The sequence below is a fragment of the Dunckerocampus dactyliophorus genome, chromosome 5, assembly GCF_027744805.1.
Source record: "Dunckerocampus dactyliophorus isolate RoL2022-P2 chromosome 5, RoL_Ddac_1.1, whole genome shotgun sequence".
Taxonomy (NCBI): Eukaryota; Metazoa; Chordata; class Actinopteri; order Syngnathiformes; family Syngnathidae; genus Dunckerocampus; species Dunckerocampus dactyliophorus.
In genome coordinates this window covers 32,648,650-32,667,160 of record NC_072823.1, presented here as the reverse complement: position 1 = coordinate 32,667,160, position 18,511 = coordinate 32,648,650, and the positions used below count along the sequence as shown (strand labels likewise).

At 44.2% G+C, this 18,511-nt stretch overlaps 1 protein-coding gene across 5 annotated transcripts in view; it reads left to right on the top strand.

Annotated features, from left to right (window-relative positions):
• The first annotated feature begins 12,964 nt into the window (after positions 1-12,964).
• The window catches only part of caprin1b (cell cycle associated protein 1b), a 28,891-nt gene continuing 23,344 nt past the window's right edge, over positions 12,965-18,511 (top strand). For 4 of the 5 annotated variants that reach the window (XM_054776635.1, XM_054776638.1, XM_054776636.1 and 1 more), the window contains exons 1-4: positions 12,965-13,111; positions 14,616-14,780; positions 14,882-14,944; positions 15,024-15,110. In XM_054776635.1, coding sequence (XP_054632610.1) covers positions 14,616-14,780; positions 14,882-14,944; positions 15,024-15,110 — 315 coding nt within the window. In that variant the 5' untranslated portion in view covers positions 12,965-13,111. The remainder of the gene's footprint in view (positions 13,112-14,615; positions 14,781-14,881; positions 14,945-15,023; positions 15,111-18,511) is intronic. The other variant, XM_054776637.1, reaches the window with a different exon arrangement.

The following is an 18,511-nucleotide window of genomic DNA, read 5'->3' as shown; positions in this document are numbered from 1 at the left end:
AATAAGCCAAATGCCACTTTGAAGATTCTTGAATTATTTTTTCGATTTTGCTTTGAAGTTGCTGATGATAATTATAATCAGAATAAAACGCACAACAGATTTTAGGAGTTTTGTTTGTTTGTTTGTTTTTTTGTCACCCGCCTTATTTGTGGGCAATTTATGAATTTGTTTCTTTATCACCAATGATTTCTTTTGCAGACTGATTTTATGTAACTGATTTGATTGCATTTCAATTTTAGGAAATTGTTATTACTATTTTTACGCTGAAACCTTCAATTGAATAACATGTAATAAGGAAAATGCGTGTTGAAAAAATCTATTTGTTAAAATATGGTGTTTTAAAATTCTGTTAATACAAATTACGTTTATATTCAGTGTAAAAAAAAGTCCGTAATTCTGATGTTTCAAAACTCGCACATACGTTTACATTTTTTGTTAGACCTGTGCAAGCCGGCCTGTTTCACACCGCCCGCACCGGGGATCGTACGCCCAAGCTCCACAATGGGAGGCGAGAGCGCTGACCACAGTCCGCGTGTTCAATCGGTGTTCACTGATTAAGTCAGGTTTACCAGCGTACACTCGCACAGCCTCACAGGCTGGCATCCGTTATACCTGTGTCACGTGACTATGCACTTACAGTATACTGTATACCTATACCTGATTGGCTCCCAGAAGTGTATATGTCAATTTGGAAACATCAGTTTTATATGCAATGTACTTTTATAAAGTCAATTTTAAAACACTGTATTTCAGCAAACTCAATGTTTAAACTCCCTATTTTAATAAAGTCAATTTCAAAACACGCATTTTGCTTACAACGTTTTGGGGGTTTTTTTCAGAATAAAATTATGTAAAAAAAAAAAATTAAATGCAAAAAAATTCAGTTATATAAATTCAGTGTCTAAAAATGCTTTGGTAATAAAGAAACAGATTAACCCTCATAAAAACACATGTACAGCACTCAACCTTGTGGATTTTTGGCCCAAATTTTTTAAATTTTTGTTCAGATTTTGGTTTGATTTAGTATCATGTACAGCGTACATGTAGCACTGCTAGAAAGCCCACCGTTTTTACACCATTCCATTTTCCTCCGCTTATCCGAGTCCGGGTCGCGGGGGCAGCAGTCTTAGTAGGGAAGCCCAGACTTCCCTGTCCCCAACTACCTCCTCCAGCTCCACCGGGAGGACACCAAGGCGTTCCCAGGCCAGCTGTGAGACATAATCCCTCCAGCGTGATTTGTGTTTTTACACGTTTATGCTTTTATGCAGGGGTGTCCAAAATGCAGCCCCGGGGGCCATTTGCGACATGCGGCTATTTTTTGAATTGGCTTGATTACAAAATATATAATTATAACAACAACAAAAAAAACAGCAACAGCAGAAAAGAATGGAGAAAGTAATTTTCCAAGAATAAAGTCAACATCTTAAGAAAAAAAAGAACTTGAACAAGAAAAAGTCGTAATTTGATGAGAATAACTAATAAACTAAATACTGCTCAATATTATGAGGAAAAATACCCTCATTTTAGTAACATGAAGTTGAAAACATCCACCTACTTGAGGTTTTTCAGTCAGGGTTTAGGATGCACCACAGTACAGAAACAGCACTCAGACAAAGGGCTCGTTTCAGTAGTTAGTTAGTAGTTAGTAGTTAGTTAGTTAGTTAGTTTTATTAGGCCTTACAGCTGCGTTCGACACAATTGATGACCAAATTCTATATGGAGATTAGAGCATGCCCTCGACACGAAAGGAACTGCATTACAATGGTTCCAGTCCGATATGTCAGATTGCCCACAGTTTGTATCCATTAGTAATAAAGCATCCAGACACGTGAAGGTCAGTCATGGCATCCCACAGGGTTCTGTGCTAGGGTTTGGATTGTTCAGCCTGCACATGTCCCCTTAAGGCAATATCATTAGAAAACACTCCATTAACTTCCACTGCTGTGCAGATGGCACACAACTGTACCAACCAATGAAACCTAACCAAACTTGTCAGATGTTCAAACTCCAGGCGTGTCTTAACGACGTAAAGCGTTGGATGACCTCAAATCTTTTACTGTTAAACTCAGATAAGGCTGAAATTATAGTCCTTGGTTCCCAGCACCTCCGAGACAAGACTGCAAATGAGATTACGGCCCTAGATGGTCTTGTACTCACCCCCAACAATACAGTCAGAACCCTTGGTGCTTTTAGTTCCAAAATTTTGTACGACAAGCGTCACAAACGGCTTCTTCTATTTACGAAACGTAAAGAAAATCAGAAAATTCCTGCCACTACCAGATGCAGAGAACCTTCTTCATGCTTTCGTGACCTCCAGGTTGGATGATTGTAACTCTCTGTCAATAGGTTTCCCTAAGAAGACTCTTGAGTTAGTCTTAAGCGGAACCAGAGGAAGGGATCATAGCTCACCCTTGTTAGCCTCACTGCACTGGTTACCTGTCAAAGTTAGAACTGACTTTGAAATTCACCTTCTTGCATATAAAGCACCACGCAGTCAGGCACCAGTATATTTTAGAGAGCTCCTAGAAACCTATAGACCCTGGACAACACTGCACTCCCAGTACTTACAATTACCGTATTTGCCACTGCTAGAATTTGTAGAAGTAGAATGGGAGGCAGAGCATTTAGTTATCAGGCTAGTTCATTATCTCCCCTACTCGATACAGTTTGCTGTACTTTATATTCTGCTTATTTTGGTGTTCGTCTTTAGCTTTTTTTGAGGAATTATATTTTGTTTGACCGCTGGTGGCAGAATGGAGGCACACTATTTAAGGGCAGAAGTGACAGGGCACTGGTTGGGGTGACGGGAGGTCACACGGTTTTTACCGCTCATGACATAGACTCACCTGGACAATCAGCTCCACTCACGCTTGCCGCACCAGGCCTCCACATTCGCCATGAACCACTGCTCTATGTATAAACCACTGATTCATTCATTCATCTCTGTGCAATAAACAGGACTATACCTAATCATCTGTCTGGACTTTGTTGATTTGGAGCACGTTATGACCTGGTTCCCTCGGACCCAGATGCGACTAAAATGAGTCGATACAGTAATATTATGAGAAACAAACAAAACAACAAAGAAAATTGTCATTTTTGGAAAATTAAGTTGGAAAAAGCTACAAGAATGAAGTCAAAATATTATGGGGGAAAAAGTCGCTGCAGGCTGCAATAATACGAGCCACAGGTGATTGGGTTTTGTAATCGGCGTTGACAGGCGTTTCTTGGCATATACCGATTATGTTTTTTTTCCGTGGATAACAGATGCTACTGATCGGTGGGCTGTCGATCGTAGCATCCCTAATATAATAAAAATAATTCTTAGCGATAATATGACGAAAAACAAAACAAAATAAAGTGGTAATTTTTGGAAAATTAGGCTGGGGAAATGTTATTTGTAATATTATGGGAATTAAGTCACAATATCACGAGAAGAACATTTGCTAAGCTAATTGAAATATTATTTTAAAATTACACTAAATCCCCAACTTACGAACACCCGACTTGTGAACACTCGTAGATACGAACACAAGCCGACTGGTCTATTTTTTTTAATGATTTTTTTCGAAAATTGCCATATTTCGTCATTTAAATTTTTTTGAAATACGTAGGCGCCATTTTTGAATTGCGCGTCATTCCGCCGCTGCACTTGTCGCTGATAACATCTCGGAGCACGCCGTTTGTACCCCATTCGATACTTTACAGAGACGTTTGTTATCCGTTATCATGGCTGATAAATCGAGTCCAAGTGCTAGTAGTAGTGGCAGGAAACGTCAAGCAATTTCTATGGAAACGAAGGTGGCCATCATCAGGAAGTTGGACGGTGGCGAGGAAATGGCAAATGTAGCGCGTGCTTATGGAGTGAATCGCTCAACAATAGGAACAATTTACAAAGGCAAGGTTGGAATTCTGGAACATGTGAAGACTTCTGTACCAATGGCATCCACTATGATTACAAAGAGGAGAGGCAAATGCATGGGAGAGATGGAAAAACTGTATGCTTGACCACTCCCACCAACGACGTATGCTGGACCACTCCTCTTCAAAGGTAAATAACATTTATCATTACGTATTATTATATCACTTTTATTATTGTTTTTTTCATTCATTATCCTGGTTTAATATTACTACTGCATCCAAACTCATATTTACATACATACACATATACTGTATATGTATACACGTACATGTAGTACCTATATCATTGGTAATATTACCTTTTACCCTACTTAAGAACAATTCAACTTAAGAACGGTCATCTGGAACCAATTGTGTTCATTAGTTGGGGACTTCGTGTATTAAACAATATTTCATATTAAATCATTTTTTGAAAATGTAAAAAAAAAATAGCAGCAAAGTGGGCAAAACAGAGCAAAGACCAAAGTTCCTACAAAAAATACACTTTTTCACAAATATCACAGTTTTTTTCTTGAAATATGTGCAACTTCCATCTTAGCACATGATACAGTATACAGTATATGCATGTGTTGCTTACAAAACACCAAAGGGGCCCTTGCATCCTTTCATTTTTCAGTATGTGGCCCTTACTGCAAAAGGCGCTGTAGTTGCTGTGAGATGCAAAAGTAAAACAGTGGTGTGAAATGTGTTTGCCCCCTTCCTGATTTCTTTTCTTTTTTGCATGTTTGTCCCACTTAAATGTTTCAGATCATCAAACAAATGTAAATATTAGTCAATGACAACACAACTCAACACTTGATGCACTTTTCAAATGAAACTTTTTTTTATTAAGGAAGAAAAAACATCCAAAGCTACATGGTCCTGTGTGAAAAAGTGATGGTCCCCTAAAGCTAATAAGGCTCCTCTTATCTGCTGCCAGAGCGTCAGGTCTGCCTGAAGGAGGGAGGAACACAGACAGCCGTTGGACTGGACAACGAGATAAAGCGCCTCTGACTGGGACCCAGCCAGACAGCGTGGACTCAAACCCTAAAATGTCGCCTGACTGTATCTCTGGGGTTGCCAGTTGACGGTCGACATGTGGGCTCACTGGACAGACACAAGCAGAGAAAGGCTAAAGGAGGACAGAGATAAAAGTACACTTTTAAAAGACAACACTTGAACTGGACTCTGACATAACACACAATAACCTTCAACAATACTGCATTTTGAGTAATTAATAAGCGGAAAACCGAGTCATCCATTACTTACTTATTACTGTGAAGCTTAGCCAGAAAGGCCACAGGATGTGCAAGTGGCACGTCAAGCCTTTCTAGGGGGGCTAGTTGTTGACTCCCAAGCCTCCTCATGCATGATGGCGTCTTCCCATTTCAAGACGCTCAGCTCCACATGGTTCTGCTTGATACCAAGATGCGACCCACAGCCTGGCAATAAAACTCTAGCTTGTTGGCGCCAAGCGTGGCTTCTTAAACATGACCAGAGAGAGTCAAGCACTTTTTATATCACTTCTAGGGCAGGGACATGACCTGCCTGCCTAAACTGACTTCAGACTGGCCTACCAGTTCAGTTCAAACTTTGGGAGTGATTTTTGGAGTACCTGTAGATGGCTAAAACACCACAGCACTCTCATCACAAAAATCGTCTTTGATAAGTCGGTAGTAGGTCCTTGAAAACAGCAGAGCACTCCAATCATCTTGAAGATCTTTGACAAGCGTTTTTGCAGTAGGTTCTTAAAAACAGTAGTGTGCTCCAGTCCTGTAGAATATCTTTGACGATTGTTTTTGCAGCAGCTGTGAGAAGCGTTTTTGCAGTAGGTCCGAAAAGACAGCAGCGCACCCCAGTATTATACGAGATCTTCACAAGCGTTCTTGTGGTAGTGTCACGCCTGGCGTAGACACTAGTTTTACATTTTGGGTACAGGTTATTATTTGTGGCTTATTTCCTTTCACTTGTTCATTTTCTGCTTTTGTGTCATCACACAGACCCAGGTGATCTCTAGTTTGGCGGAGCTACAGAACAGGCACAGCTGTGCCTCATTGTCGGTCACTCCTTTTTTAAGCTCACCTGTGGCGACTGGATGGCACTCGGTGATTCCTCGTGGCAGAACCTCCAAGCCAAGATCCGTGCTGCTGCCGTCGGCCATCCAGTCCCGCCTGGTTTTTCCTCACGGCTTTGTGGTAGCTCCGCCTGACCAGCTTTGGTATATTTTTCAGTTACAGTATATCTTATTCCATTTTTCCGCGATGCCCTTTTCTTTTCCGTGGCATCGTAGTTTTTTGTTCCTGAGCTGTTTACACCAGTATTAAAGACTCTTTCTCTCATAACTCGTGTACGCCTCTGCATACTGGGATCCAGACAACTGTCATACAAACCCTCACAGAATCACCGAGTCAATAAGTATGGATCCCGCAGAGGAGAGTCAGGTCCAGATGGCTCTTCGGGCTCATGGCCAGCGCATTAGTGCCCACGAGCAAACGTTGAGTGACTTGACCACGCTGGTGCGCGAGCTGCACGCAAGTATCACGGGAGCCCCGCAGACAGCGGCTGCTGAACCAACGCAGCCCGCAGCAGCAAGCGATACACTTGCTGTATCCTCCCATTTCGCTTTCCGTGAGCCCAGCATTCCACACCCAGCAAGGTATGGCGGCGACTTTGGCCAGTGTCAGCTCTTCATACACCAGTGCTCCTTGATCTTCGCCCAACAGCCCCACACGTACGGCACGGACTCCTCTAAAGTGGCATATATGCTCAGCTTGCTCTCCGGTCGTGCCGCCAGTTGGGCCATGGCGATGTGCGAAAGCAAACCGGAACTGTGCTCCAGCTTACCTCTCTTCACGGCAGAATTCCGGAGTGTGTTTGATCACCCCGTAAGGGAACGCGAGGCTGGCGGCCGCCTCCTTACCATACGTCAAGGCGCCGCGTCCGTGGCGGATCACTCAATCTCCTTCCGGATCTTGGCAGCAGAAAGCGGCTGGAATGAGAAGGCTCTGCGGTGTGTCTACCTGGCCAGTCTCAACGCTCGCCTCCAGGATGAATTGGCCGCTCGGGATGAGACCCGCTCCTTGGAGGATCTCATCTCACTCTCCATCCGCCTCGACAACCGCCTGCGGGAGCGCAGCGCACAGCGGAAAGCGGAGCCTCTTCCACCACCCCGGCTTGATTCGGCTCCACAGCTTGGTCTTCGTTCGAACCCGCTGCTTCCACCCTCCAGCGCCGGAACGCCACTAGAAGACGCCGAGGGGGTGGTGCCCATGCAACTCGGAGGTAGTCGTCTGTCGGCGGCGGAGAGGAGCCGTCGCCGAAGGTTGCACCTATGCCTCTACTGCGGGGAGGCGGGCCACAACATCGCAACCTGCCCAGCCCGGCCCACAAGACGTCGTTCGTCGTCCACTGGGGATACGCCTAGGGGAGGAGGACCCCTCCCTCTCACTCAGGCCTCGGCTTCGTCATCCATGGTGGGACGTCTCCAAATAGAAGGTACTCTTTCTTGGCCGGGGGGAACGTGTCCTGTACGGGCACTTATTGACTCGGGGGCTGATGAAAATTTTATTGATTGTGGACTGATTAATTCTATGAATATTCCAGTTTCTAAGATGGATAATGTTAAGAATGTCCGTTCTCTTGATGGGCGCCACCTGGCGAGTATTTCCCACCAGACACACGCGGTCTCGTTGCTGCTTGCGGGTAACCACCACGAGGTAATTAAGTTTTTTGTTATTCCGTCTCGTTCAGCCCCGTTGGTGCTTGGGTTGCCCTGGCTGCAGCGGCATAATCCTACTATAGATTGGTCTATTCTTAAAATTTCTAATTGGTCCACCTTTTGTCATAGTCATTGTCTCCGGGCTGCCTCTTCCCCTGTCAGTGCTGTTAAACCTTCCACCTGTACTCCTCCCGATATGTCATCTGTACCCAGAGAATACCATCATATTAGTGAGGTTTTTTGCAAGATCAAAGCATTTTCTCTTCCCCCCCATCGTCCATACGACTGCGCCATTGATTTGTTGCCGGGATCTCCTCTCCCCTCCTCCCGTTTGTACAATATTTCACAACCTGAACAACATGCACTGGAGGAATATATCTCATCCTCCCTGGCTGCGGGTCATATCCGTCCTTCTTCCTCTCCGCTTGCAGCTGGGTTCTTCTTCGTTAAAAAGAAAGACGGTACTCTACGTCCGTGTATAGATTTCCGCGCCCTCAATAAAATTACGGTCCGTAATAAATATCCTCTGCCCCTCATCGATTCCGCTTTTACGCCGCTTCATGACGCGGTCATATTTACTAAGCTCGACCTACGCAACGCCTATCATTTGGTGCGGGTATGGAGAGGGGATGAATGGAGGACTGCCTTCAACACACCGTTAGGGCATTTTGAGTATTGCGTCATGCCCTTCGGTCTCACTAATGCTCCTGCGGTGTTTCAGTGTCTGATCAATGACGTTCTTCGTGATATGATCGGCCGGTTCGTGTTTGTTTATTTAGACGACATCCTTATTTTTTCTCGTTCCACGCAACAACACAGGCAGCACGTCAGTATAGTCCTTCAAAGACTGCTAGAGAATAAGTTGTACGTTAAACCCCAGAAGTGTACTTTTCACATGTCTTCGGTGTCGTTTTTGGGTTTCATTGTGGAAAAAGGGCAACTCAGACCTGACCCAGCCAAGATCCAGGCTGTGGCCCTCTGGCCCATTCCTACATCAAGGAAGCTGTTGCAGAGGTTCCTGGGTTTTGCCAATTTTTACCGGCGTTTTATACGGGATTTCAGCAAGGTGGCGGAACCTCTGAATAAGCTCACATCATCTAAAGTTCCCTTTTGTTGGTCGCTGGAGGCAGACCGAGCCTTTCGGCGCCTTAAACATTTTTTTATTTCCGCTCCGGTGCTTGTTCATCCTAACCCTACTCTCCCCTTTTTTGTTGAGGTAGATGCATCTGACACCGGAGTCGGGGCCGTGCTCTCCCAGCGGTCCACAGCGGATCAGAAACTGCACCCCTGTGCCTTTTTCTCTCGACGCCTCTCACCAGCAGAGAGGAATTATGACATTGGCAACCGAGAACTTCTGGCAGTCATACTCGCTCTCCAAGAGTGGAGACATTGGCTGGAGGGGGCGGCTCACCCCTTTGTGATTTACACGGACCATCGTAACCTCTCCTACATCCGTTCTGCCCAGCGCCTTAACCCTCGCCAAGCGCGGTGGGCCCTCTTCCTCACGAGGTTTGATTTTTGCATCACGTTCCGCCCTGGTTCCCTCAATGGAAAACCTGATGCATTATCCAGGATGTATTCCCCGGCAGTGGAAGAGCCGAAGTCAGAGACTATCCTCCCCCAGTCTCGGATTCTGGGGGCCCTGCGGTGGGAGATCGAGAGACGGGTGGCAGAAGCCTCCAAGGATTCTCCTCCTCAAAGTGGTTGTCCGCCTGGCCGCCTCTTTGTCCCAAGACCCCTTCGCTCAGAGGTCCTGGTCTGGGCTCATTGCTCTAAGATCGCTTGTCACCCAGGGGCCCGACGTACGGCGTTTCTTGTCGCTCAATGTTTTTGGTGGCCAACCCTTCATGCGGACACCAAGAGCTTTGTGGCGGCTTGCTACAACTGTGCACGAGGCAAGTCGTCCCATCAGGCGCCAGCAGGACTGCTCCACCCCCTCCCTATCCCGTCTCGCCCTTGGTCTCACATCTCTTTGGATTTTGTCACCGGTCTGCCCTCCTCAAGAGGATTCACTGTTATACTCACTATTGTGGATAGATTTTCCAAGTTCACACACTTCATACCCCTCCGCAAGCTCCCTTCCTCCATAGAGACAGCCAAGTTACTCATTCAGCATGTGGTGCGCCTTCACGGCATCCCTCAGGACGTGGTGTCGGACAGGGGCCCTCAATTTTCCTCTGCCACATGGAAAGCCTTTTGCAAGTCTCTGGGTGCATCTGCAAGTTTATCATCTGGCTACCATCCCCAATCCAACGGACAATCGGAGCGCGCCAACCAGGACTTGGGGGCAGCACTGAGGTGTGTGTGCCAGCAGCGTCCTTCTTCGTGGTCCACGTATCTCCCATGGGTAGAGTACGCCCACAACACCCTCATTTGTTCTGCGACAGGCCTTTCCCCCTTTCATGTGGTGCACGGCTTTCAGCCCCCCATTTTTCCCTCCCAAGAGGCCGATTGCACTGTACCCTCGCTGGCCGCATTCCTTCGCCGTGCCCATCGCGTCTGGCGCAGTACCAGGGCCGCTCTATCCCGTACGGCCAAGCGTAATCAGAGGCTCGCCAACCGCCACCGCAAACCAGCCCCCGCCTACAAGCCCGGCCAGAAGGTATGGCTGTCATCTCGGGATGTCTCCCTGGCAGGAGAGACTAAGAAGCTAGCGCCCAGATTTATTGGTCCCTATGAGGTAGAGCGGATGATCAATCCGGTGACGGCTCGCCTAAAACTTCCCCCTTCTCTCAAGATTCATCCGGTCCACCATGTTTCCCGTCTGAAGCCAGTGGTCTCCAGTACTCTGAGCCCCCCATTGGCGACCCCCCCACCTCCCCGGCTTGTGGATGGTCATCTTGCCTACACCGTCAAGGAGATCCTGGACGCCAGGAGACGAGGCAGGGGTGTGCAGTTTCTGGTGGACTGGGAGGGTTATGGTCCCGAAGACCGTTCATGGATATCCCGGCCGCTTATTCTCGACAATAACCTCATTTCTGATTTTTACCGTAGGTTCCCAGACAAACCAGGTGGTCCACCAGGGGGCGTCCATTGAATGAGGGGGGGGAATACTGTCACGCCTGGCGTAGACACTAGTTTTACATTTTGGGTACAGGTTATTATTTGTGGCTTATTTCCTTTCACTTGTTCATTTTCTGCTTTTGTGTCATCACACAGACCCAGGTGATCTCTAGTTTGGCGGAGCTACAGAACAGGCACAGCTGTGCCTCATTGTCGGTCACTCCTTTTTTAAGCTCACCTGTGGCGACTGGATGGCACTCGGTGATTCCTCGTGGCAGAACCTCCAAGCCAAGATCTGTGCTGCTGCCGTCGGCCATCCAGTCCCGCCTGGTTTTTCCTCACGGCTTTGTGGTAGCTCCGCCTGACCAGCTTTGGTATATTTTTCAGTTACAGTATATCTTATTCCATTTTTCCGCGATGCCCTTTTCTTTTCCGTGGCATCGTAGTTTTTTGTTCCTGAGCTGTTTACACCAGTATTAAAGACTCTTTCTCTCATAACTCGTGTACGCCTCTGCATACTGGGATCCAGACAACTGTCATACAAACCCTCACAGGTAGGTCCTTAAAAAGAGCAGAGCTCCACCAGTCATATAGATGATCTTTGACAAGCGTTCTTGCAGTAGAGCCTTAAAAGCAGCGATGCCACAGTCATAAAGAAGATCTTTGGCAAGCGTATTTGCGGCATGTCCTTAAAAATAGTAGAGTGCTCCAGTCATATAGAAGATCTTTATAAGCGTTCTTGCGGCAGGTCCTTAAAAAGAGCAGAGCTCCTCCAGCCAAATAGATGATCTTTGACAAGCATTTTTGCAGGCGGTCCTAAAAAAGAGCAGAATGCTCCAGTAATAAAATACATCTTTGACAAGTGTTTTTGGAGTTGTTTTTTTAAAAACAGCACAGCACTCCAGTCATGTATAATGTCTGACTAGTATTTTAGTATTTTTATAGTTTCTTAAAAGTTATCTGAAATTGTCACAAACTTTTCAGTGCAGTTTTGCAAACGACAACGGTATTATTCCTACAAACAAAAAATATGTAGGTGCCGGTCAATTCAACAGCACAATGAAAACCAGGAGATTTTCATCACTTTCCAAGAAAAAAAACAGAAAGACCCGGGCAAGATGTGAAAACGGGACATGTAATGGGAAAACAGGACGTTTGGTCACCCTATGTACCCACTTGCACTTGAAAATGACCATGTTGAACACTCCTGTTGATGAGCAATAAAGAAAATAACCACTTCATAATTATTCAAGAGAAGTCAAAATGTGTTTTGTAAATGTCAAAATATGTGTTCTGTAAGTTTGATTGAGAGGGCTGATTCAAAGCCTCATCATTAAAAAAAAAAAAAAAGTCAGCCCAAATGAGGCACCACTCTTTCGAAAATATGAAGTGACGTTTGTTGCGTTTGTTTGACTGAAATACAACAGGCTGCCTGAGTGAGTCACTCGTTGAAATGGAGCTTCACTTGCAGTCACAATCCCCCCATAATCAGTAAAAACAAAACATCATGTGTGGAACGTTGCAATCAGTAGGCTGAGACGCCATGTCAACCGTTTCCTGTTTTTGACAAAGCAAAAGGAAGCTGGTTGCACATTCTTTGGACAGCTTACAGGTTTGGTTTGTTGCTCAAGTCGGGGAAGCGGATTACTACTTTCATAAAAGAGCATTCATTAGGATCTTCTCACAAATCAGTGTTCACAGTAAGAAGAAATAAATCTAAAATCCACAAAAATTCGAAGTTCAAGTTAATTTTGTTATCCGTTTGGTGGAATTTGACTGCCATCTACTGGTGAAACCAATACAACCACCATTAACGTTGATAACGTTGTACTGAAGAGCTGTAGATAAGACCCTTCAATTCAATATTCATGTTTTCATAATAATTAATACAATAGACAATACAAGTGTAATAGTTGGGGGAAAGGACATTGAAATTGTAAAGGTCATACAATATTAGTTATTCCCTAAAATCATGAGAGCACAGACACTTATTTTGTTAAAAAAAACAAAAAACAACAACAACAACAAAAAACGTGACAGCGCATGTCAACTGCAGAAGATATGTGTCATGCGTTGATGAGCCCCATCAAAGCTAATGATTGTGCAGATTTCGTCCTGGAAGATGTCTCTATTTTGCCTGACTGAAAATAACATTAAGAAAATTGCGCATTGTTATTGTGTTCATTTATAATTTACTTAAATAGTATTTCAATTACAAAATGTATGTTTTATTGTGTAATTCTTCATTATATCATTTTTCAAATGCACAGTCATATTACAAATGGACAGGCATATCTTCGAAAGCACAAAACGGACCATCGGCTTTATAAAGACTTTCTCACTCTTTCGAGACGTCTCAGTTGTCGGTAAGGCCGGCGGGGCGGATCCCACGTATCGTGAAAGAGAAAATAAAGCGACAAAACAACCACAACAACTTGGCTGTGTTGAACATTTGGCCATAACGTTCCCCAGTGGATATAAAACTTTAAGGTGGGTGATATGCCGGTTCGTCCCCCGGGGGTAATGAGGCTGCCGACCGGCTGCAAACCTAGCATGCACCGCGAGGCGAACTAGCAGTGCATGGTGAGGCTAATGGTCTGTGCTAACGGCAGTGCGGACATTTTAGCAAACCACCAGAGATCATCGACCAACTCATCACAGTGGATCAAAGATCAGATTAAATCCATTTCACATTTTGAGTTAAACCGGGGAAAGGCATCGAGAATAGCCACTGTTTCCACGCCAAGGCTCTACACAGTGTAGAGGTGAAATTAACGGTGATAAGTGAATAGACCGCCCGGTAAGTTTGTTACATTACCCATCTGGGGTCCTGAACGACTTTTTGTTTGACTTTGCAGGTAAAATTTTGCTTGTTTGTTTTGCTCATAAATTTTGTGTTACTCCATGGCATAATTTTTCCTTAGATGTTTTTTTTCCCATAAAAATTCGAATTTAAAATTGATTCCTGGGTCAACCAGACGCCCAGGCCAAATTTCCCATCCTTTCGGGTCCCAAGAAAACTAATAAGTCTACTCCCAAAAACTGCTATAAAAACGAAACATCAGTACGTGTGTGTATTTTTCAGCTTTGATACTTCAATCAACTTGAGTTTTAATAAGAAAAAAAATGACAACTAAACATTATGTATTTAACCCTCTGTATGTCCATTTGATCCAACAAATCAAATAGACAACGACACGGACAGTTTTCTCAACTGGGGAAAAAAAGTCCCCGACGCAGGTGCCTCAGGCAGCGGAGCCTTTGTCCCGACAGTCAACGCTTACTGAGGCAACGGCAATGTAAATATAAACAAAATGGTGTGCGCTCACAGACAGCGTCGCTCGCTACATTGCAAAAACATACATACAGGCAACTTCTGTGTCAAGCTAATGTGGCTCACACAGGTACACTATACTTGAGTACCACTAGACGGGACTCAATAATTTTAAAAAATGGTCAAAAAAATGTCACTAATATTGTCAACGGTAATTTGTAGCACAATTGTCGCCTAGCAAAATTTGTTATCGTGACAGACCTACATGTGCATGTTTGCGTCTTAACGGGATCCCAGAGGGTTGAGAAAACAGCTCTTGTGCATAGCTGTGTCATTGTGCTTGACAAAGACCACATGATTTCATGGTTATTTTATTTATTTTTTTACATAGTTACGTTTATTCCGTCATCGTTTAATAGTAGAGCTTAGCATAGAATTATTTGTTATCGTGACAGACCTACATGTGCATGTGTGCGTCTTAACGGGATCCCAGAGGGTTGAAAACACAGCTCTTGTGCATAGCTGTGTCATTGTGCTTGACAAAGACCACATGATTTCATGGTTATTTTATTTATTTTTTTACATAGTTACGTTTATTCCGTCATCGTTTAATAGTAAAGCTTAGCATAGAATTATTTCAGGGGTTGTTGTTCCTCATAGTGCTCGATGGTGTGCAATTTTTTTTTTTAATGTATTTATCTCGTACTCTGTCATTGTTAGATGCCCTCTGCGATGAATGCGAACGGGACAGTGCAGGCAGCTAGCCCAGATGCGGGATCCTCTCCAGGTTTAATGGGCTATAATGCACTTGGCGGCCAATCTGAAGTCCTGAAGCAAGTGCTTCTTGTTATTGACAAGAAGGCCCGCAACATGGAGAAGAAAAAGGTAAAAACACGGAGTATCGTGATGCCCAAGATCCATCCTGATGACATGTCATACCTGTTAATAACATTGTTGTATGTTGAACGCACTAACCTTTGTCACAGAGCAAACTGGATGACTATCAAGTTCGAAAGGATAAAGGCGAGCGTCTTAATCAGGACCAGCTGGTGAGGGTCGAGTAGTGTGATCCTTGCGTACATAACTGCAAGAATATCTCCTTTTGTATGTTTTGGTTTGTCTTCTTAGGAGGCCCTTTCCAAATACCAGGAAGTCATGAATAACCTGGAATTTGCCAGGGAGTTGCAGAAGACGTTCATTACTCTTGGACAAGATGTAAGGAGGGCAATTTGTTTTCCACAGCACTGCAATCTATTTGCGGCACAAACTTTGTCATTGGCCATGATGCGTCTGCGTGGAGTTGTAATTGACGTGGGAGAGAGGAATAACATTGTGGGAGGCAAGAAGTCATGGGCTATTAACATGGGAAAGTTTTGACGTCAAAACGGCAAATTATTTGATCATTTAAGCCTCTCATCCACACGGGAACGATGAGAAGATGGATATGAGCTTTCATGTCACTCTGTTTGAAAACGCATGATTTTTGCATGCTTGTCTTCGTTTCATTGTTAATGCTTGATGACAAACATTAAGATCTGTTATTTTTATTCGGTGATGCTTGAATACTTCAGTTGTGTGCAGAAGTGAAACTACAGTCAAACCTGTCTTAGCAGCCACCTTTATAGAACGGCCACCTGCCTATAGCAGCCACTGGAAAAATCCCCCGCGGCAAATGTACATGTTAAGACCCTGTGTATAGCAGTCACCTGTCTAACGCGGCCAGCGGCCACCCATTTTGTCTCCCTTGGTCAATATCTGACGGCATATAGCGGCCAAATTACCGACTCAAGTAGAAGCTTCATGCACGAAAAAGTTTAGTTTTTCAATCAATGAAGCCGTCGTGTGTAGACTTTAATTACTGAGTCCTAGCTCAGTCACAATCATTCACAAGATCCACACAAACTGTCAGTTGTTCCACATAAAAAAGCCATCTTCTTTTGAGCTTGCTATTTCCTGGTCAAACATGTAACTTTAAGAGCATTTGCACCAAAACATTACCGCAAAGTAGGCTGGGAACAGGACGTGCTCCCAGCGACGCTACAATAAAAAAAGACACGCTAGCGTGCATGCGGCAGCGGGAGCAAAACTGAGTTGGGTTGTACTTAATTGAAGTATTTTCGAATGTACTCACGTTATTTTTTTATCAATCCTCATCCACAAATCCATCAAAGTCCTCATCTTCTGTATTCGACACAAACAAAGCCGTCTTCTTTTCCGTTCGCTACTAGTCTGTTAACTTGTCAGTGTTATTCAGCTCCGAAGCAAAGAAGGAAACTTCTCCTGTTGCTTCTGCCAACTTTATTTAGCTCAGAACACGCACACATCTCTCAGCATCGTCTCTCAGCATCGTCTCTCCTTCCTGCTTGCCCACAAGGCAAAGGTTAAACAAGCCCCACTACATAGCTGTCCAGCCAATGCCTGTAAGAAATGACACCGTTTATTTCCTGGTGTGCACTGGTCAATACTGTAATGCCGCTTGTTGTGGGGAAGGAGAGACACACGTCACCGATGCACTTTAATGGCTTTATTAACAGCGGAGAACACTGCAGGACTTTACATCCACGCCAACATAAACACACTTCCCAACTCTCTCCAAACTCACAGCTAGCACTGAGCCTAGCTCTCCTGCTCGGGACGCCCACCGTTACTTCCCGTCACTTCCTGATGAACTGAAGCTGTAATGACACTCTGCCGTATAAAAAGTAAAATATTAAAAACAAGCGTAAGACATTACTAGCACAGCTTTGTTCTGTGGGTCGTGGATATATTCTATCAGTTATTATTAAGCCTCTAGCTTCCTTTTAGTAAGTAAAAACCTTGGCTATGATTGCACTACATTGTCATGTAGACCTACAAAGTACACTTGGAAGAACAAGAGGTGAATAAATGTATTGCAACTGATGTGAAACTGATGAGGGATACGATTAAATAAGCTTTGCTTCTTCCTACTCCTTTTTGGACATGCAAAGTTGTGAATTGTACTATGTGATGTGCTACTGTTTGACTCATATGCATGTTCAGGATGAATTCAAACCATGAACCATGATAATAACAAGCCTAGTAGTGCTGTACAACTTTTATTCGCAGTCCGCAGTGCCCTCTACTGGTCAACATTATTTTTTTCCCTTTTTTTTCTTTTTTTCCTCGACTGGTCAACATTCAACCTGGACGACAAGTTGTCTATAGAGGCCACCTGTCTATAGCAGCCACTTTTGCAGACTCCCTCTAGTGGCCGTTATAGACAAGTTTGACTATATATCTAACTTTCTTCGACGCTGCCACAGCTCAATAAATCTACCAAATGCCGCGTTCTTCAACTTCAACACGCACATCTATACCTTTGCCACTCTGAACCAGTTCAGTCCCAGGAGCCATACAATCAAGCCCAAAATTATTCATACCTCTAGGACAGGGGTAGGGAACCTATGGCTCGGGAGCCAGATGTGGCTCTTTTGATGCCTGCCCCTGGCTCTCAGACATGTCTTAACACCATAAAAATGTATTTCAGTTTTTTTGTTCGCTGACCTTTTGAAGTACCTTACAGAAATCACATTGTTAAAAATAACGCTCAATAACATACAGAAATCACATTGTTAAAAATAACGCTCATTAACATCCATTTTCTACCACAATGCGGGGTGGCCACAGCCAGTGCCAGCTGTCCTTCAGATATTTTCGAGGTCAGACACCAAAATTTGATGATCACTGGAAAATGCGATAGCCTACTCGTATCATTGAGATGTCAAGAAGTGAACTTCCCTCCCTTTAATCAAACAGTCAGCTTGCTAATTCTGTAGAGCCGACCCCTTTGACGAAGATGGTGAAAAGAAAAAGATACGGAGTACCGTGAAAAACCACGCAGCACCAGAAGTCGCATTAATGCTAAGAAGTATTTTATTTATTATTGGATCACTTCAGGATAATAATGTTAATAAAAATAACAACTTTAGAGGTCTTTCTTAAAAATTCCCACATTTAGTTGTATTCAATGTTGGCTCTCACGGAAATACATTTTAAAATATGTGGCTTTTATGGCCCTCTTAGCCAAAAAGGTTCTCGACCCCTGCTCTAGGAAATTTTGACTTAGTGTTACTATTATGTGACCAGAAAGTTTTTCTTCATTGAAAATGACACAGGTGTCTCCCAGAAGATTATAAGACAACGTCCAAGAGGTATTGTTGCAGGAAAGGAAAATCTCGGCTTTTTTTTACATTTGAACAAAAAGATTCATACCTTTCTCAATAATCGAAAAGAAAGTCTTAATTATAGCAACCTTCGTGCACCTGTCAATGCTGACCAGCTTTTTGTATGTCTCCGCTGGTATGTTTGTCTGTCCGTTTTTCGTGAGGAGCTCCATCTTTCAGGCTGGAGGCTCTCCTTGGCATCGCCGCGATCTTTAGCTCTGTTCTCAGGATCTCAGTTGAATTCCGGTCAAGCCAGTGCAGGCCAAGTAAGGCCACTGCAAAGCGTTGATGTTTTTGTCCGCTAACAATCTCTTCACACCGTTTGCTGTGTGTTTTGGGTTGTTGATATCCTGAAATGTCCACTGTGCTTCGTGTTCTTGTTGAGAATCTTGATGTATTCTTTTTTTCATGGTGCCGTTCACTGTGATGAGG